Below are 21,374 nucleotides of genomic sequence, written 5' to 3'. Positions count from 1 at the left end.
TCCCTTCTCTTTTGAAATTTTTTTTTTTTGCTATTCACAAAGTGGTAATTATCTTCACAATGTAGAAGATAATTCTCAATGTATAAGAATATAAGTACAAAATACACTGTCTTCTGTTTCATCAGTTACTAAATACTCAACACTTCCCCTTTTCCCCATGTTCATTCAAAGATCTATATATGGCACAGTGTACAATTAGCTTTTTCATATAGTTGTGGATGGTTACTGTGTGTGTATAATAACAACAGTTCCTGAATTCAGTTAGGTTCTTCCAGACTGACAATGCAAAGATTTCAAATTGTCTTAGATCATCTCTGTAGTTATTAATTCTGCAACTGTTGTTGTGATGCCTAGTTTACTTGAGTACAAGAAGAATATCCAATTAAAAAGTGAGTATCCAATCTTTGTCTACTTCAAAATATTTTACTCCATCATAGTTTGAAGGGATTTTTCATGTAAAAGGTACACCTACTAAAATGTGGTTTTGCTCCTAATGTCTTTTTGCACATAGGAGCTCCAATGTGAGCACTGGTGCCAGGTATTCTGAAGTAGTCATGGAGGCAAGTAGTACCATGTTTGTTCAGATGTGCTCTGATGATTAACACGAGTATTCAGTACTCTTCTGTTTTGTGACAGAACACTTCTAAAATGGTTGAAATTCTTCAACACTTTTGTAAATAGTGCTGGGAGCATTTCCACTTCCCTGTCATAGAGACTAAATACATAAAACATGAGGATTTTGTGTGCGTTTGTGTGTTAGCACTGTGATTTATTCAGCCTTATTAAAACTTGTATCTCTTTTATTCTCCTTAGATTTTAGAAAACATTAGTTGTTTTAATGTATTTCACGTTGTGGTTACTCTGTTATGCTTCTGAAAAGATAGGTGTTTGGGTGTACTTGTTTAATGTTATGTTTGTGTTTTTTTCTTTTCCAGTTCCTGAAACAGTTGGGTATACATCCTGACTGGCAATTTGTAGATGTTTATGGTATGGAACCAGAACTGCTTAGCATGGTGCCAAGACCTGTATGTGCAGTACTACTTCTCTTTCCAATAACAGAAAAGGTAAATGTTCATTTAATAATCAGTTAAATGCTTTTGTTGTAAGTGAAATTGGAATGAAAGTTTGCGTCTTGTACTTTGGTGTCATATTAGAATCAAGATGAGACTTAACCCTTATTCAGGAGACTTTTTCATTAAAAACAACACAAAAAATGCTTCCTTCAGAACCTTCTGTTGCTAACCTTGCATGTATATTTCTGACTTCAAATCAGAATGGGAAAAGCTAATGTAGAAGCACAGAGAAATATGCCTCACATTTTTCTATTACAGGCAATTTAAGGCCTTTTTTAATAAGCACTGTGGAATGGCTCAATTTGCTATTTTTAGCAGAAAGCTGCAATAGCATAAGGAAAATAAGAAATAGGGTGTAGGACTATATGCAACTCCTTTCTGGGTTTTTGTCTTGTTACACTGACAATCCTTCAAACTTCAATCCACTTTCAGTTCAGTCATCACATCAGTATTGATGTGGCTTTCACTTCTTGGACAGATGGGATGTATTATAAAGATGAAATCCTCCCCCCCCACCCCCCCATCTTTTGTTATGTTGGACTTCGAAGAACTTGATTTGGTTAAACCTTCAAGTGTGCTTATTTTGTGTCATCACATGCTTTTACATAGTGTGATTCATATTGATCTGTCAATTTATAAAAGTATGTCTTGGGGTGACTTTATGATGTGTATCCCATATCGCTGCCCTATGCCCAGAAATTAACTTTGTGCCTTTCTACACCTCTAAAATGAGCCTGAGAGGGGGAATGAAAAACTGAGCAAAACTTTTTCAAAGCAGTTTGCAGCTTGTTCAAGGTCACACAGAGATAGCGTTTTCTTCCAGCTGTGGCAAGGGAGGGAGGAGGCACCCGGCTTGCTGTTTTCCCAAGTCAGTTTTTTGGCCAGTGGTTCAGCTTCTTTTTCTCCGGAGAGAGACTGAGAGTTGAATTTTTTTTCCCTTCCCTGGAATTTTGGATTTTCTCCCTTTTCCACTGGATTGCTTCAATATTAGAACACATCAGGAAGACTTTCCACCAAGCCCCAGCTCCAAGGACACCAAAGGGAGGGCTCTAACACTTTCCCAGGTTTTTCCTCCACAGCGAAAGATTTTATTATTTAGCATTATTTTCCTTTTCCCGTGTGTTTGTTAAATAAATGGTTTTTATCTCTTTCACTTTCCTTTCAGGAAAATTTATTTTTTCCCGAACCTGGTGGGGGAGGGGTGGTTGTGCCTTCTCTCAGAGGATATATTTCTAAATTTGGCCAAACCGGTACAAAGTATTACATGGTCAGCCAAAAAGGTTGAAGTGAATCTGTCCACAATTCATTGTTTTAATACGTCTCTCAAAAAGAATATGTAGCTTATAAGGACAAATCACTTAGCTATTAAAGCTTTAACTTCTACAACAAAAGGTGTTTAAATTAGAGGGAAGAGTGATGACAGGTCAGTCTACCTACACATTAGGTCCTGTAAACCTCTGCGTTCTCAGTTTCTCCAAAACAGCTATGCAGGCAGTCCTTTTCAAGCTTGATTTCAGCCACCTTGATAGTTTTGAGCTTAATCAAACTTTCAACTCACCTGTCTTCAGGAAATGGCCTTTCTGTCACCTTTAAAACTTTGTTTTCTCTGTGCTGTCATTTCTGGCTGGCTGTTTGAGCTACAGGTCTGAGCTCTTTTTGTGTCTGTCACTTTTCTTTTGACTCCCTGCTTGTGCAAACCTTTTTTTGGATTATGCTATGGAAGCATTATCTCATGGGAAAGAACAACCTTGTTGTTGTTCCAGAAGGTGTATCCAATTTCATCCTAAAGAAGCACATGACAAACAAAACCAGAGAAACAAAGTATGCTGTGTTGCATCAATCAGTCGAATCTGAGAACCAGCCAAGTGTTCAGCATGTTAATCCTTCTGAAACATAAGGGACACAAGTGTTTCTATCAACTGTTTAGCGTGGCTGTGTGAAGGATGAGGTCCCAATGGGAGGTCCCAATATTCTAAAGCTTTTGTTGGGCAGTGTAAACTCCACAAGACCCTTGAGCATATTTCTAGAGTAGTTTTTCCCTCCTCAGCCTCCCTTTCAAAATGGCCTGTAAAATTACACTTTTATTTCGTTTATGATTTATTTGTTTCTTGACTGTGTCTACATTTGTGAAAGTGCCTATTAGTTTTTCTGCTTTTGTAAACACTTTTCTCACATGTCTGTCTGTCCTTCTGTCTGGAAGTTTGGTTGTTTCATGGTTCATATATATCAATTTCCTTGAGCTTGCTTTTAGGGCAAGCTACTCTTGTTAGCATACAGATAATTTTAGGATTGTTGTCCACTTTAAAGGTCAATGGCTTTCTTAGTCTGCATGGTAGGCTGACAAAGGGAATATTGTGAATGTTTATCATTTTGGGCCTAATGAATGAATAGATCCAAATGAATATAAATTATGGGATATAGCTTAGGTTAGGAGGAACCTCTTGAGGTGATCTGGTCTAACCCTTGCTCAAAATCGTATTTTTGGTATTCTCAGTATTTGTATATTTATTTTTGCTGTGGATTTTACTTTGATTGGGGGGAATAAATGGCAGCTGTACTTTTTACTTCTCTAGTTTGAACTTTTTGTCCAATTAAGCTGTATGAAGTTTTTATCTCAAGGCTGTTTTTTGTTAGCTTGTAGATAAACAAAATTAAAATGGTTTATAATGTTCTTGCTATTACTTAACCTATTCAGAACATTCAGACAACCTGCAAATGTGGAATATGATGCTGGAAAAGTTTTTTGGTTTTGTTTGTCACTGACAATACAAAGAGCCTGAGGGAAATTTCTCAGGAGTTTGCAGGAAGAGTTCCTTGATAATATTCTGCATTCATACTTCACTTTCATCATACTTGTATAAAAAGTGCATGTACTTCAGGTTTTTTTTTGGTCTGCAAAAATACCTAGTAAAAGAGGCAAAGGAGGAAGCATTTGTGGATTTATTTCTTTCTTTTTCTGTTTGAAATGAAAATTTTAAGAAAGAAAACAAACAAAAACCCCTAATAAATCCAGTCAAAAAAACCACAACAACAATCCCCTCCCGAAGAAAACCAACAAACCACAGCCAACAACAACTAAAAAAGCACAAAACTAACACACTTTTGCACAGTATAAAAGATTTTACTCAAATATGATATATGTAAAACAAGTACTTTAGATTGTTCAATCGAACCAAATTCTCTTTTTGCTACAGAAAATGAATGTTTACTTTATGAATATGGCTTTTGAAGGACCTGTTTTGGGGCCATGGGTGTTACACAAATCTTATTTTGTACTCCTGGGGAAAATGAAATGTAACAATGGAATGTGTAAAGAATGCTTCATGATGATTAATCACCTGAAGTATTACAGTTTTCTTGATAGCACTTTGATGCCTCTGTCCTTAAAAAGCCTTTAGTTGGATTGAAGAGAGATGGTGACATGAGCTCAATATTTCAGATCAAGGAAATATTTTGAAAATTTTTGAAGATGTTAGATAACACATACTCAAAAAGATGTTTCAAGTGTGAAAGCATTGGCTTAAGAAACAATATAGAGCTGTTCAGGTAAGTTTACTTGTTGGACCATATGTGTTAAACATTTCAAATGGCAGTATTAATTAGCTATTGTGTTTTATAAATTATTTTTACTTTACTAATATAGCTATTTTTACTATTTGTGAAATGTCTTTACTTCTAGTATGAAACCTTCAGAACAGAAGAAGAAGAGAGGATAAAAGCTAAGGGACAAGATGTCAAATCATCAGTGTATTTCATGAAGCAGACCATTAACAATGCTTGTGGAACAATTGGGTTAATTCATGCTATTGCAAACAACAGAGATAAAATGAACTTTGGTAAGTTTTTTTGGTTTGGTTTTTGTTGGCTTTTCCCTTTTTTCCTTAACTGTGGGAAGCCATGGAGGGGAGGATATGTTTTGTACTATTTTCTCTGAATATAACCATTCATAAAGGCTAAAGGAGTGCGTTTTTACCTATAGTTACGAAACTAATATTTTATCCTAATTTATGAACTAAGCATTTGAAACATTGCAAACTGCAGCAGGCAGCAGTTCGCCTTGCTGTCAGCCTTCTGTGTTTTAAAAATACACTGCTGCAATTCTATCTTCAGATCTTCTGTTGGATTCTGTAAGATGTGAATGAAGTTGCAATTACAACATGACACTAATTATGTCTTTTTAAAATTTTTTTAAGAAACTAATTCTTCACTGAAAAAGTTCCTTGAAGATTCATTATCTATGACTCCTGAAGAGAGGGCCAAATACCTAGAAACTTATGAAGTTAGTATCATGTGTTTTACTTTTGTTTAAAATGGTATAAGAATTACTTGCATGAGTAGGTACTACCCTCAGAGGTTGACTCAGTGAAGTACCTTAACAAATTTGATTTTACAGTTAGCTTATGATCAGACAGTTGCTACAAAGGAAACTCTGCTTTGGTATTTTAGAGTACTCCTGCCTGCCCATAGCTCAGTCAGCAGAACGGATTTTGTCAATGTTCTCATCCATATTAATTCACTGGCTTAGTTTAAAATTACTTTGAAATGCCTGAGAAATGTGTGCATTATCTTTTTTTTTTTTTTTTTTGGTGGGTTCAGGATGTAGTTTAATGGTTAATTTAAGCTGATCTGGGGCTATTGCTGAAAGGATGGTCCTTTTGCTGCCTCTTTTAATTTGTACCTTCTAGTCATATCTCCATGCCTTTAGCAGTTAAGACACGCAAAGAGCTGATTTGGCTGAAACATGATCTCCTTCCCCTACCATCCTAAACCATGAGATGAGTTAGCTGATAATGTGGTTAGCCACATCATTAGTGCTGTTTGAAAGTATGTGGCAGAAACATCTGGCCAGTGGTGGATGGAGAACAGTGCTGTTGCTCCTGATGGTAATGATGGTGAAAAAAAAGGTGCCATTACAAACTCTCAGATATTTGATCTTAATTGACTGTAATGAAACTGAAATATTGGTCTTCTGAGATCCTTGGAGGTGGAGATTATCTGTTTATTATCTTTATTATTTATTATAAGCACTGAACAAAAATAGTTACACCTATGGCATTTGATAAAATGAGGTGCAAAAATGGTTCTTATAACACTGAAAGTCTCTCATTTAAAGTCTGATTTAAATATATTTTAATTTTAGGCTATTCGTGTCACTCATGAATCCAGTGCCCATGAAGGTCAGACTGAGGTATTAATTTTTTTAAAAAGTCTTTGTTTAAATCTACTTTGAGTTGGATATAATTGACATGAAAGCAATCATATATTAAAGGTGTACAGTGAAATTGAGATTCTTGCTTGGTTTTCAATATTGTGTCATTAGTCCAAAATCAAGTGGGGGAAACTAAACTTGAAGCTTGGGGGCTTTTTGTTTGTTTGTTTTGAGGGTTTTGGTTGTGGTGGTCATTTGCATTGAGTTTTTTAGCCCTTATATAACATGAAAGATCTTTCTAAGCTTCATTTCAGAGTAAAACAGACAGTAACAGCAACTTGAGGTTTTGATGTTGCACATTTGTAGGTAAGATGTTAGATTCATAGTAATCATACAAGTGTAATGAACATTTTATGAGAGTTCAAAAAGTTTTAATTCAGGAAAAGAAATAGTCCAATAGTTGGTTTGCAACTGTGTATGTGCTGTTTGTATACAATTTAAATTCAGATAAATTCTCACTAATATATACATTTATAAGCATTTATGCCCCAACAGGTTGTCTGATATGGAAAAAACAACCTGAAAGCTGACAAGAGGACCCTGAAATAATCATAAACTTGTACATTCAACATTTTTCTGCTTCAGTCATACTAAGTCCATTTCCCATCTTTCCAGTTCAGATTTCAGTATCTGTTCCACAAAAAAAAAAATTGATTGTATTATTGCTAGTACTGCTTTGTTTGACAAAAAGAGAAACACTTCTATGTTTGGCTGTGGCCCCAGTGATTCATTCATTCTCTCTTTTTTAAGTACAGTAGATGACTTTTTTTTCTGCAGTGTCTTCTATACAATGTAGGAGAAAGCAAAGCAGTCCTTTCTGCTCCCCCTTGCCCTGTCTGGAAATGAAAATGATGAGAATTGGCTTAACTATTTCTGTTATAGATACTCAACTTCCTTTGTGGTATTTTCTTTAAAAAAACACACTACTCTCTCTTCTTGTTCTCTAAATTAGTCAGGGTTCTATATTTCAAGAAGAAGCATCAGAACAAATTTCTGTTCTTTCCTTTTTTAAGTAAGAGACTCAAAAAAATCTGGTCTGGTGGTTTTTTTTTTTTTTTTTTTTTTTTTTTTTTCAAATGAGTCCATTTCTAGATATTCTTGGCCAGCTCAGAAAGAGCTATTATTCCAACAAGTTGCTGAAGAGTGAATTTTTTCCTAAGATCCTTGTGAAATAGAAACTTCTTTAGTTATTTTGATGTACTGTGATGTTCATCTAGAGAATGTTCTGTCTCTGCATTCTTCTGGCAGATACTATGGAATGATTGGGAAGGAAAATGTAAGGGCTGTCTGTTCTGAGAGTCTTCATAAAGATTCAGGAAGCACCTAAGTGGTGATGGAATCTCCTAATAATGGACAGTTAACTTCTTGAACTTCCACTAATTAATTTGTTTCCTGATCAAGATAACCACAATACAAAAGATTACCAATTGCATGGAAAGATGAAGACTTTTTTTCATAATAAAAAATGACAAGATTGTCTTAGCAACCATGCTTAAACACAGATACTGAATAGCTAGTTTCCTTGCCAATTATTTATTATTCCATTTTGTATAACTCTATCTGTAAGTAATTTAATATGGATATTCCTTAGACTGGCGAAATAACTTTTTCCTGTCTTTTTGTTTCCGAAGTTGAAATAGTACAAAGGCTGAATACATTTCCTAGGACCATTTTTTCAGAATAGTTCTCATCCATCAACCAAGGAGGGAAGAAATAAACAAGTTTTGTTACTGGAACATCAAATTGTCTGGAAATACTGTCCTACCAGATGGTAGTTAAACAGGCAGCAGGGCTTCCCCATTCATTGGTACCTGAGGAATTGCTTTACTTTAAAGAAAAACTCTTTTTAAGCAAAAAAAATATAAAACATGAATATACTGTGAAGTAGTGAAGTAACTGAGAGTTGAAGTGAGTTAATCTCTTTTTCCTTCCACTGGTACATTTTAAATGTCACTGTGTACTCTCCACATAGTGGTTGAAGGGACTGATAAACAGCAGGATCTTGCAGGTGCTGAAGTTACCATATGCAGGTCATAGGAGGTTGTTGACTTGTCCTGTGGGGTAAGTTGAGAATTTCCAGCACCTTTTGGGAAAGAAAGAGGAGAATCCCATTCCTCCTGCATATCCATTACTTGTTACAATTACTTTCCTGAGAATTTAAAGTTCCTTTAAGAGCCCTGGAAAGGAACATGGTTGCCTTCCTATGACTGGGATTTTTGACCATGTGCTCCCTCAACTGTCCAAGTAGCCAAGGCATGTTGCATAGAAATCTTTCCTTTGAGTTAAGTGGCTTATTTAGTTGCTTAATGATAGTGAGTGCTGTATAGTTGGTGCTTTGTGAACAAATCTGTCTCTTACAGATTTAAAGATTAAGAAAACATGCAGGCCTACTTTTTCTTAGGATGATTAACTTGGCTTGTGTGCTTCACAAGAAAAGCCTGCTCTGTGGGTAGTTCTGTCCCTTAGATAGGTATTGCATACTACTGTCCACTCACATTTTTAGAAAGTCTTGCGTAAGATTTACTGTGTTAGACAGAATAACTTCCAAAAGTGGGATGTATAGCAGTGAATGCCACTGATTTGTTTAGGAAGCTTTATAACTGCATTCAAGATTCGGATGTTTCCTTCCACTGTGCAAAACACACCATCACACGATTGAGATAAAGTTAAATTTTCTGGAATCATGAGCTGCAGAAGGTTTAAAAATAAAACAGAGTACAGACAAGTTCACTTCTGATAATACTGTTTGGTGGGTTTGGGGGTATTTTTTCTGGGTTATGATATTTCAGATATTTGAGGATTCGGCCTTTAATACTTCTAAGTCAGGCCTTTATTTGTTGATTGCCCTTGACAGTCTTGCTATGTCTTCACAGACTTTTTCATCGTCTCAGCGACTACTTAGTTTTTACAGTATGCTAATGGATTTTCTGCTTTTTTCCCTGTTTCATGTATGTGAGTACTTCAAACCTCAAAATAAAGCAAGTCTAACTAGAAGGAAAAATGAGAATAGCATAAAGCAGTGCTATCTTTCTAGTATCTGTATATTCTGTCATCTTGTCTGGTTTGTAGGCTTTGTTTCTGTTTTAGTATAATCTGTAATCAAAATTTTTTCCTCCTAAATTTTGTATATTTTGAGGCGTTCTTCTTGGGGGGGAAAAACCCCCCCACATTTGGCAAGATATTATTTGTAGTGGGCTTCTAGATTCCAGATTGTGACTGCTGGAAGTTACAGTGATCAGTTTGCTTCTGGGATGTATCGTTGCTGTGGAATCTATTTGGATGAACATGAGGATGAATTGCTAAGCAAATGGATTGAAGCTGAAAGCTATCGAATGTTCTCCCTTGATGGGTGCTTTAAAAGGCTTCCCAAGTTTGATAGCTGTGATTAATTTGCTTAGTTAAAAAATACAAAAACAACTAATTTTCTAAAAAATAAGAGATTTATTTTTCCTTTCAAGGAGATTAAACTTTTAAGAACTGTTAAGCAGTTTTCATTTTGATAGTTCATTTCAAGTTTGCTAATTAAAAGGGTTGTAAATTTGCACTTAATCTTTCAGGCCAGGTTTTGGACCAGGTTCTGTTAATACTTCTGGGTTGTGTGGCTCCATGTCTCACTTTATTGCTACAGTAGAGCAAGTAAATAGCTAAAGCAGTCTTATGGGTACTTTTTATGGATACTTATGTGTAAAAAATGTAAGTCTGTTTAAAATTACTTCAGTAGCAAGCAGTAAGATCTGGGAATGGTTCCACAGAAGTGTCTTCTTGGCTTCAAGGGTGGTTTGATTCTGGCCGTGTGTTCAAGTACCATAATGAGGGCAATTAATGTAAGATTCCTGTAACACTATTTGTGTTAAAGTTTATGATGAAGCTTACACTTCGTCAAATGACAGGTATTTCATATCCAAAACTGCCAAAAAAAAAAGGATCTAGGTCTTTACCTTAAAGCTTCATAGATCCAGTGTACTCTTTTCTGTGTGACAGCTCGTGAACTGCAGATATTGTTGAGAGTACAATAGGTGCCAGATACTCAAGATCCTCTTTATTCTTCCATGAGTCTTCTGCTGAGCATACATTCCTATTTATAATATCTAGGGTGTCTTAGGATTTGGAATATAGAAACTGGTTTTTTTGTAGAACTGTACACACTTTTAAGGTGATCTTTATTTTATTGCTTTGTGCTGAGCTGTGTTTGAGTTTTCCCTTTTGTTTCGCTTTTGGGGTTTTTTTTCCTTCTTGTTCTTCTGATGCCTCTTTGAGCGGTTCGTAAGCTTTGAAACACTATACTGCCACACATCTTAACATTTCTGATACCCTCTTATGGAAAAAGAAAAACCACCCTCTCCCCTTGAAAAACCATAACCCTTCAAAAATATTAAAATGACAGTTTGTGGATCTGCATTAGCTGTCTAATCAACAGTGATCAATAATGACTAAGTTATGGCAATATCTGAGGGAGGAAAAGTACCAATTTATAACAGTGATCAGGGTTAGGTTCATATCTAACTTTTTTTTGCCTTGCTATCTTGCATTCCTTTCTTTCAAAATGTAGTAACTCTTTACAAGTAACAGATCAGAAAATCTGAGGGGAATATTTTTTGGAAACAGGAAAATAGGAATGAGAGAGACTTCCAGGTGTAGGGCTTTTTGCAGAGAAAATAAAACTTGAAATCAGAGTTGGGGAAGAAATTTACTTTGTATCCTACCTACTCATTTGCACTGATAATATAAAGTTACTATATAGTTGCCTGAGAGTAGGAAAGCAGAAAAATGCAAAGGCACTCTTTGTATAGAAATAAGCCAGGAGAAATTGTTTAGCTCAATTAAACTATTACATGCTTGACTGAAGTTATTCTGGGTATAAAATACTATCTGTACTGATTCTTGAAATAAATGACCTTTTTAATATGGAATATAATAATGGGAGTAGAAGATACTGTAGAATTGAGCTGCAATGAAGCACAGTTGCAAAAGTAGTGGATATAGATGCTAGTAATATGAGAGCAGAACGAAAGTAAGGGAAATGACAAGCTATACCACAGAAATATTTTAAAAAGATTAATTGGCCTTTAGTTAAGGAATTCGATCCGGAGAATAATTCATATTCAATTTCTGCATTTCTCAAGGCTTTGACACGCTTAACTCGTGTTCAGGTGCTATTTTGGTAATAGTGTCTGAAGTTTTAGCCAGCTGTGTGTATCTGTGGCTGTTACAATCATTCTGGATTGGCAGGACTCCTACAGTATCTTTCATGGCCTTCCCAAAGAGCTTCCTGAAACAGCTGATCCTGTAGCCTTATAGAAGCTAGTGCTAGCACAGAGGGATTACAGGCACACTCATGGGAAGAGAGGAAAAAACCAGAGTAGACTTAGATCTGCTTTTGTGGACAGGAAATACTCAAATAATTGTGCTGTTAAGTGATTGGCAGGCTGTTTGTGCAACATCAAGGTATCACTAACTGCTTCCAATGGCTTTCCATATCACTTTTTGATGTAAAGTACAAATGATAGAGTGAACTTTTTATTATGTTGTGTGGTACTTGTGGCATATGGAACCATCTTTGTGATGGAGGTAAAAATTATTTTGGACAGGGGAGTTTTAGCAAGGTTTATACACTACTGCTTAGCAGAATGTGATTTGTGGTCTTTGGGAAGTTTACTTTTTTAAGTGTTACTACAGTGTGGCTCAAAATGATGTTTCAATCAAGCAAATAAACACAAGTGTTATGGCCACTTGAAATACCTATGCTGGATATTGGTTAGAGAGTAGTAAGACCTGTGTTGGATATTGGCTGGAGAGTAATAAGAGCTTTTGATTTTCTTCATTACCTAAATTCTTAGGAGAAAATTAGGAGCTCTCACATTAATGTATTTTCTTTCCTCTTCCTTAGAGGCTGATGAGAATGTCCATCTAAACAAATTTTAATCTACAGTGTTTAAGATTAGTTGTTAAGAAGAGGAAGATAGAAGCAAACAGAGCTGCAATATAAAATATATCAACTATTAAGAGAGGGCACAGAAAGCACTGCCTTTGTTCTGTAACTCCTCCTGTTTGGGTTATTTTAGTACACTTTGTACATCTATGTACCAACTGACAGCTTTGGCTACTAGAACTGTATGTTGAGCAAAATGAGGCTCAGAACTGAATGGACTGAGGTGCAGCATCTCAGCTGCTACTTCAGATGGAAGCAACATTCTTGCACCTCATTAGACCTTTATCAAAAATATTGATAAAAAAATCAGCCTTTGAAAATCAGAACTGGTGTTTATACTGAGAGAGTCAAAAAACACAAATAAGAAAACACCTCAGATGTTCACAAAAAGCCGAAATTCTGGCGCACATCAGTGTGTTTACTTAGATACGCTTTTTGTTCACGAGTATGATCAGGAGTATTTTTAACATGGATTGAAGTTGGTAGCCACTAAAAACACTACCACAGCTTGATTTCTTCCATAACTCAAAACATAGCTGCAAACTGTAGTCTGTAAACTTGTTTTGTGTGCCTGGAGAACTGTAATCTTGCTTGGAATGCACGAAGTTAGACTTTGATCACAGTAACAGTCGTTAACATTGGCAAGAACTAAGTAGAATCAATGCACTCTGTTCCCAACTGCTATAAAACGTGAACTTTCAAAGATCTCTGGTTCCCTGGGGCATTACAATTTATTGTTAGAGAAGAAACATTAAGGGCTTCCCTTTTGCTCCTGCCAAGAGCATATGGTGGGATTTTTTTCTTAAATCACCCATATTCCTTGATGTTTCTTCTGAACAATCCATAGTCTTCTAAAGAAACATTTGCATCCTGAGAGAATATGAAATCAATTATGTAACTGTTTCGTACATGATTTTTAACTTAGCATTACAGAACAAGCATATAATCTCTCCTGTAAAAGTGGTGAAGTTGCCTAAAAGTCTTAGCTATGGCTTTTTCTCTTTTACAGTCTACACAGTGAAAGTGTAAAAGTGAGCTTACTAGAATCATGTGAAATGTTTTGGAAATTGTGCTTGGTTAGCCTGTGACTCATTGCATTGTCATGTTATCTAACGTGTCAGTGTTTGAGACTGCATTAATCTGATTCCTACACTGAGAAAATTGCTAATAAGGTATTAATACAGTAGAATTGTTATTCTGAATCTTATGCTTAACCATAAAATCTGCATGAAGGAGTTCTGATTCCTAGGATGAAACATAACTATAGAGGATATTCGCACCCATAAAACCACCCACGGATTTAAATAACAAGTTTATAAGAAATAAATAACACAAGTGAAAAAAATGTTTCTACAGTTTTGCATCCAACATCTCTACCAATCAACTGCCATTAGTTTGTTTGGTTTTCTTTTTGTTTGTTTGTTTTTTGCATCTCTCCAATCCATAATGCTTCCTTTGCTGTTCTTGCACTATCTGAGTAAGAGACAGCAAGCAGCAGGGTATAGCCAGCCATGTGTTACAGGTGATGGTTGAGTTCACAGTCAGCCTCTTGCCCTTAGGCAGAAGAGAAGATCAGTTGGGTGTCTCTCTTTTTTTTTTTCTTTATCAAGCCACAAGTTTGGAAGGAGAAAATTAAAAGACTTTACAATTCTTAAGACTTGCAACATTTTACCAATATGGCTTAAGCTAGACAGTGGGATAAAACTACTCAGAGAACTGATGTTGTATCAACTGACTTTGCTCAAGGAAGCACTCCATAAATACAGTATTTGGTGTGCAACAATGCTCTTCAATTTATTTAAAAAAAAAAATGTTGCAAAGGAAAAACTATTTGAAAAAAACCAAAATCTAGTTAATTTAGCTTTTGCAGAGCTCCCTAATCTTTGAAATTTTCTTTTTTTATTTTTTGTGATTCCACTTATTTTTGATCACAGAAGTCACCATTGTGATAATCTAGCTTGACTTTTGCCTAACATAGACCATAGAACTTAATTTTAAGTCTTCAGGGAGAGATAAATTACCACTAATTTTGAAAATATTTTTTTGGGGTGCTCTGATCTCACCATTTTTCTTGTCTTTACCCGTATGTCTAGCAAAGTAATATTATTGGGATATTGTCCATTCTTAACCATGGGTTAAACGTACATGGAGAATACCGTAAATATTTTCTTTTTAGCAGCTGCAGAAGGACTAACTAAACTTACTGGTGTAGATGTTAATCAGCTAGCAGAGGTAGCCCTATTTGGTCTGTAATCTCAGTCTCAATACATATTGTTGTTGGTAATTGTAATGGTGACATAACAAGTAGGTCTGTGAGGACTGGAGTTTATGAATCTTAACTTCCTAAGAATTTGAATGTTGGTCAGGCTTTTGTTGCATGTAAGGAATATCTAGTTAGGAACAAGCTTTTCTTGCAGTCGAAATACTCACAATGCCTCTAGTTCATGTGAATTCTGTGGTGTATTGTTGGAGATGAGCTCACAAAGCATCTTCTGCCTCTGTGGAATTCTTCCTTTGTCAGACTCCTCTGTCTGGCTGCTTATCTTTTTATAAAAACTTGAAGGAACTTAATGTCTCTCAAGATTTCACCACCACCACCAACATAGGCTTGAAATGCTGTTGAGAGATTTAAAACCCTTGTGAAGGAAAGAGGAGGAATAGGATTTTTTCAGACAGTGTGATACATAGATTAAATTTGCATGTAAAAAACCCGCTAATGATAATGACTAAGGAAGAAGAACAGTTTTACCTGTAATACAGACCCTTTAAAATACTGTGTTTAATTCAATAATGAGAAATCATTTAAGAAAAATGAAGCTTCAAAAGGTGGTGGGGAAAAATGATTGATACATACTTAAGTACACCCTCTCTGAGAATAATCTTAAAGCTGTAATAACCCTTATATTGCCCACTTGGCTGGAAAAGTTGTACATTTTATTGTCGCTTCAGCCTTCTCCCATCTCTGCTCCAGGGATTACTGTATGGGAACTATATAATGAACAGCATGTTGGGAGGAGTCCCTGCATGCTTATGGAGCAATGCAACCGAGCAGATGCAGAACATGTGCCAGGGCCTCTGATCCCAGGCTTGTGCCTATGGAACGATGACCAGGACTGAACGTATGCTATCTCCTTCTGTTTCCCAAGTTTGCAGACATGTTGTTATGCAGTTAAAGCTCATTTTATCTCTGTCCCAATGCAGCTGGCATTCCTTTCTACAGAGTGACACTACCTCAAAACGGAGGAAAGAAGAAAAGCCCCTGTCCCAGCACAGGTTGTGAGCTGTTAGGCAGGGAAGCTTCTGACGAGGAAGGTATCATGGGCTCGAACTTTCCACTGTGAGGATGCCCTGAACCTTAGCTTCCAGATAGATGAATTGTTATAGCCACCAGCAAGTTAATCAATAATATTTATTTCTCTTTAGAAATAGTCATTCAGTACCAGATGCTGCTTTGTCCTGTCAGGTCTTCAGTGTATTACACGTGGACTGAAATAATTTGCTGGATTGGGTTCCCCAAACAAGATGAGCAAAGAGATCCCTGTTTCTAGAACCTGACAGGTTTGGGTGAGCCAAGCCATGAGCTCCTTGGCACTATCGAATTTAGGTACTTTTAGGTATATGCAGAAGTGGTGCCTGACTGAAGTGTGCTCTTGGTGCCTGACAAACACTTTATGTGATTCCTTTTAGATCTTAGATTTTAGTAACAGCTATATATATATAGGACTGAGTTTTGGATTGGGGCAGATGGTAATTGCCTGAACATTTTCCAGACCTACTCCACAAAGCTTTTAGCTTCTTTGTAATATATTTTTTTTGCATTTCAGACTATAAACTTGATGTGCTTACTGGTTCATGTGACAATAACGTTCAATTCTATTTCAGGGCTTTTGTTTTACCTCTTCAGATATTTGACTTGTTATAATTTTCAGCACAAGAATATGCTCATGTGCTCTTTTCTTCTTGTAAAGTTAGACTCATTCTCTCTTTTCTGCAGTTTCTAGCTGTTAATACCTTTTGTTTGAGTACAGTGTCTCAAGTTAGGATTTGTCTCCCATATTTTAAATTAAATGTGAAATGTATGACTGTATGCTTTATCTGGAGATGTGTATTTAACATTAATTTCATAGTAATATTGATGTGTAATTCTAATTTAATGTTTTTAATACTCATTTGAAAACAACTTCTGTTCACATAGCTTAATTTGTGCTTATTAAAACAATGCATAGAATTTTATGGCTATTACAGCCTTGTTAATTAGCCATAATCCAGTATTAAGTTTGCTTTTCCAGAATTCCTATATACTGTTTGCTGAAATTCCACTCTTACAGATACAAAAGTATATTTTCAATGGAGAGGAAAGGAAGTTTCTCATTCTTTTAGTTGGTCTCACTAGGAGACCCACTTGTACAGGAAATAAAGGCTATAAAGATTCAATGAATGGAATTTAAAATCAGGACAAATACTGACCAGAAATATTAAAATGCTTGTTGCTCTAAATGGCATTCTATGGTATAAATTCAGTTTTGAAAAGCTAAAGTATTTTTTGGTCTTGTTACATTCAGGCAAGGGGTATTTTAATATATTCTCATTATTTTAGCAATAATTGCCAGAAAACAAATAATGCAATAAAGAAGAATGGTAAAAGTATAGAGTTGTGGTAAAAATGGTAACAAAACTAAAAAATGCTCTCTAAAAAATATCTCTCAATGTTGTGCTCACCCCTCTACTGTTAAACAATTCTTAAATTTGGTATTGTTCAAAATCTTACAAATGGTTTCATAGTAATTACACAGGTGTCCTAAAAAATAGGATTTTTTTCAGAGCAAAAGTAAAGTTTAACAGCTTCCAGTCAATGGAATGCATCAGAGTAAATTCATACTCTCAGCAAGGTTTTTGGTTTCATTTTTTTCAACTGTTTCTCAGTAAACAGGTACTGTAATGCAGATTCTTGGAAGACTTATCAATCCTGTCTGTTACGACGGCAGCAGCTTACAAAATTGTAAAACATACTGTAGTGTCTCTTGCCTTTTGTCATGAACTGTCTAGTCAGCAAAGTTCTTGAATTTCTGCCTGACAGCAGGTTCTAATCTTATAGGTTCCTACCTCCATAGGGAGGTCTGTGGACTATGAGGAATTCTAGAAGCAGTCTTTTATCAGTCATCTTTTGAAATTTTCTTAAGCAAGCTGAGAACATACACTTTTTCAAGCCATCTGATATGTAATCTAAATGTAAAACGTCTCATTTTAGATCAGTTCTTCAAGTGAAGAATATGAAAAAACCCCAGTCAGTAGTACAGATAAACTGTAATAGCCATTAAGCTCCTGTAAGCCTTTCTGTCCTGTAGAAGTATTGTCATTGCTTAATTCCTTTTTATTCATGTAGTTCCATTTTTGGATTGGAGGTTTTCTAGTTTTGTCCTCTTTTATGAGGAGCTGCTGCGATGTAGTGTGGATCAGAATGCTTGAAATTAAAGAAAAAATCAAACTGTAACAAAGCTGTGGAAAACTGTTCTCTGGACAGGTTATGAGACTTGGTAACATTCCATGATTGTCTTTGAGTTCTACAGTTTCTACTGTACTTGATGCTTGCTCTTGATGAAGAATTCCTAACCCTATCTTCCTTCTTTAAGGTCAGCAATATGGGAGCAGAAAGAACCAATTCATTGTCCCTTTCTTGATAGGAAAAAGAAAAAAAAGAGAACTAAGATTAGTTGCTTCAAAAATAATAAATAATACAAAGAAAGTAAATAGTTTTGGCTGGCACTACAGTGACTTATTTTGACTAATAAGAGTGAAAACAATTTTTTTTCAGAGAAACTATCTAATGCTTGGTTTTCACAGCCCCTGCTGGAGTCATTCCACTGAATGCATAATTTGGGACATACCTTAAGGAGCTGCAGTTTCTATTCTGCCTGCCCTAACCTGGCAGGTCTCAGTGCAGACAAGTGGGGTGTTAGTGATGAGTTACTAGGTTTGCTTGTGGGTCTCTGCAGGGATTGGTTCTAAGACCTGTACTATTAAACAGTCTGTCAGTGATGTGGAAGACAATAGCGGGGTGACCAGATTGCAGCCTTCCAGGTACCTGAAGGGAGCCTGCTAGAGAGCTGGAGAGAGACTGTATGCAAGGGCATGTAGTGACAGGACAAAGGGGAATGGCTTCAAACTGAAAGACAGTGGGCTTAGATTAGACATTAGGAAGAAATTCCTTACTGTGAGGGTGGTGAGGCAATGGAAAAGGTTGCCCAGAGAAGTTGTGGATGACTCATCTCTGGAAGTAAGGGCAATTTGGATGGGGCTCTGAGCAACCTGGTATAATGGAAGGTGTCCCTGCCCATGGTGGGAGTTGTAACTAGATGGTCTTTAAGGTGGGCCTTTCCAACCCAAACCATTCTGTGATTAAAATATCCCAAAACCTACAGGCAGTGGAAAAAGATCAAGAGATAATAAAGCACAAGACATCAACACAGGACAATCTGGATCGCCCTTTAGATTAGCTTCAAACAAAGGAGTGTTTTTCTGAGGCCAAATAAAAGCTGTGTAATTAGCACAAAAGATTAACTTTATGCGAGGGGTTCTCTGAAAGGCTGAAGATAACACTGGAAATTTTTATATGTTCGAAGAGGGGAAAATAATAGTGGATGAAATGCTGAAGATGAGCTCCTGGTTTGGCATCGTGGCCAGATGAATAATGTAATCCATTGTTCATGTTATGTCATCATTGAACAGGACTAAAAAAGTTGCATTTTCATTTATTATGAATTTTAGTAAACTGTGTGAACATGCTACTTATTGTCTCTGTAGCTATAGACAGGATTGATTGAATTTTTTATTTGTTCTGATCTTTTTCAGTAGTAAAAAATTGTTAAGCTTGAATGTTTGTTTTTGTTTAATGAATATGCTCTGATCCAAGCAAAACTTGAACTTGTTTGGTCCTGTGGCCCGTGTGGGACAGAAGATCAAAACTAAATCATCACAATGGTCCTTTCTGGTCATAATATATTTACTATAACTTTGTCAGTTGGAGCTGAGAGTCATTTTTAATACTTCTATGGTCTTTCTTCTAATAGTAACAATTTGAATGGTTTAACATAGTCCTACTGCTTCCACGGATACTAAAGGGATCCTGAGTGTTAATGGCAGTACTGCCACTGGCCTGCTATTTTAGAAGAATAGGTGAAAAACTTAGGAAGTTGCATACCTCACCACGGTAAGCTTCCCCTTTCCTTCGCTTTCCTTTTATGTTAGACATGGAACAGTAAAGAAACTCTGGGTTCTGTTACCATAGTTACTTGATTCATTTTAAATCCCAGAGTAGCACAATCTAGCTTTCCCAAATTGCCAAAGAACTGTTGCTCTCAGCTTCTGTAGCTGTAGACAAAACTGATTCATTCTCTGTTCTTAATTATTCCTTCCATTAAATGATGCTTAAATCCCCTCCGTCCTCACTTTCCAACACTGTCTCTTGAATGAGTCAGTTTATTTGTGTTCATATTGTGAAGTTCCCTGGGTGTGAATAACCTCTAGCTTGTCTGACTATAAACTTCAGATTTGAACAATGTCTTCGCTTATTCGCAGTGTTCTTTTATCTTCTCCTTCAAATTCAACACATTCTTGATTATTGTCTGTATGATTTGAGCAGTTAAGGTATACTCAATAGTGGACACTTTTGCAGTTGCTATTTGCTGCAGTTGCAGGGATGCTATTTCAAGTTTAAGTGGGCTAAGTATGTTCTTTTTTAATGTTTATGTAGTCGTCATCGTCCTCGCTGTCTTCACCACCATGCTCATCGCAGCCCCAGGTTAGCCACAGCAGAACGAAGGCCTCACCATTGTGTCACTCTGCATCCCTCTCCTGGGCCAAACGTAATCATGTAGGTCCTGCAAAGGCTCCCAGTCCGTCAATCCGTCTGCGTCGGTGGCGGCCCTTGATACGCCTTCCATCTGTCGGGCTTCATTCTGTTGTAAGTGTAGTCCATCTTCAGTCTTTTCTTACTCTGACACCACTGGCCTTCTGCCATGTAACTTCAGTCTTCGAGGCATCATGTTTTGTTGGGGTCTTTTCTCAACCATTCTTAGGATTTCTTTCTTCCTGGTTTTTTTTTTTCCCTTTCCACCATGTCAGACAGCAAAAGTACATCATTCCATGCTTTGCTGTCCAGGTATTTTTGATTCCATACATAAACCAAATCATTTTCAAAGCGTAGAAGAAGTTGGCCTTTCATGAAGTGGCACTTTTTTTTGCCATAGGCTCTACATCCAGCCTCTTCTTTTCACCTCATCTTCATGATCTTTCATTTGGATCTACTAAACCAAGGGGCTTCTTAATGTTTGCCACGTGGTATTATTTCTTCTGTGTTTGAGACCTGGTTTAAGTTTTCATATCCTAAACCTGGTTTCCTTTTCTTTCATCAACTCTTGGCTAATGGTCCCTGGGTATTTCAGTAAAGATAAAATGTTTCCTATAATCCCAAGGGGCTGGTTACTTTCTTACTTGACATCTTGTTTCTTTATCTAGTTTGTAGGCAAACATTCCAGTTGAGATGTTCCAATAAGAAAAGCTTGTCATCAAATGCTTAAAATTTTTTCCTTCTTCACTCACAGACCACAGATGTATCTTGAAAATCTGTAAAAAAAATTATATGTATAGAATAGCCAATATTTCTAAACGGTCTGATGGCCACCAGCAGAAATACTGAACTGAAAGAGTCTTTTAGTGGCATTTCATCCTGCTTTTAAGGAGTGATCACACTTTTAGTGCATACATGAATAAAAAAATAAATCTTGATATGTTGAACTGAATGGTCTTAAATGCAAAATTGGGACATTGATTTTGTTTTTATCATTCTTTGATACTGATCACATTTCACCTGTTCCTGGAAATTCTTCTTTGAGATATGTGGATTTTTTACAGAGATGAAATAACTACTCTGACTGTGGTCCAAGTAATTTTCTTTTCCATTCAGATGTGTCTTTGCACATGTGGAAATCCTTAATGTTTTACTGCTATTAAAATATTAGTGTGAAATGCTTCCACTTCTTTATAGCTTTTGTATATTTATCCTGATAAATATCTCAAGATGAGGCCTTTTCCCAGACTTCTTTCTGTTTATGTGAATAGTAAGTGCTTTTATTAAGTATCTAGCTCTCGTGTAATATTCAGAGCT

The 21,374-nt window shown here is 36.2% G+C and overlaps 1 protein-coding gene across 1 annotated transcript in view; it reads left to right on the top strand.

Moving 5' to 3' along the window:
• UCHL3 (ubiquitin C-terminal hydrolase L3) overlaps positions 1-21,374 on the top strand; it is a 43,959-nt gene that overhangs the window by 9,159 nt on the left and 13,426 nt on the right. Inside the window, exons 2-5 of the mRNA XM_008643679.2 lie at positions 936-1,064; positions 4,753-4,909; positions 5,267-5,352; positions 6,214-6,261. Of these exons, the coding sequence (XP_008641901.1) occupies positions 990-1,064; positions 4,753-4,909; positions 5,267-5,352; positions 6,214-6,261 (366 nt within the window). The 5' untranslated portion in view covers positions 936-989. The remainder of the gene's footprint in view (positions 1-935; positions 1,065-4,752; positions 4,910-5,266; positions 5,353-6,213; positions 6,262-21,374) is intronic.

The sequence above is a fragment of the Corvus brachyrhynchos genome, unplaced genomic scaffold (genome assembly GCF_000691975.1).
Source record: "Corvus brachyrhynchos isolate BGI_N302 unplaced genomic scaffold, ASM69197v1 scaffold121, whole genome shotgun sequence".
In the NCBI taxonomy this organism is placed as follows: Eukaryota; Metazoa; Chordata; class Aves; order Passeriformes; family Corvidae; genus Corvus; species Corvus brachyrhynchos.
This window is presented reverse-complemented; position numbering and strand designations above follow the sequence as displayed.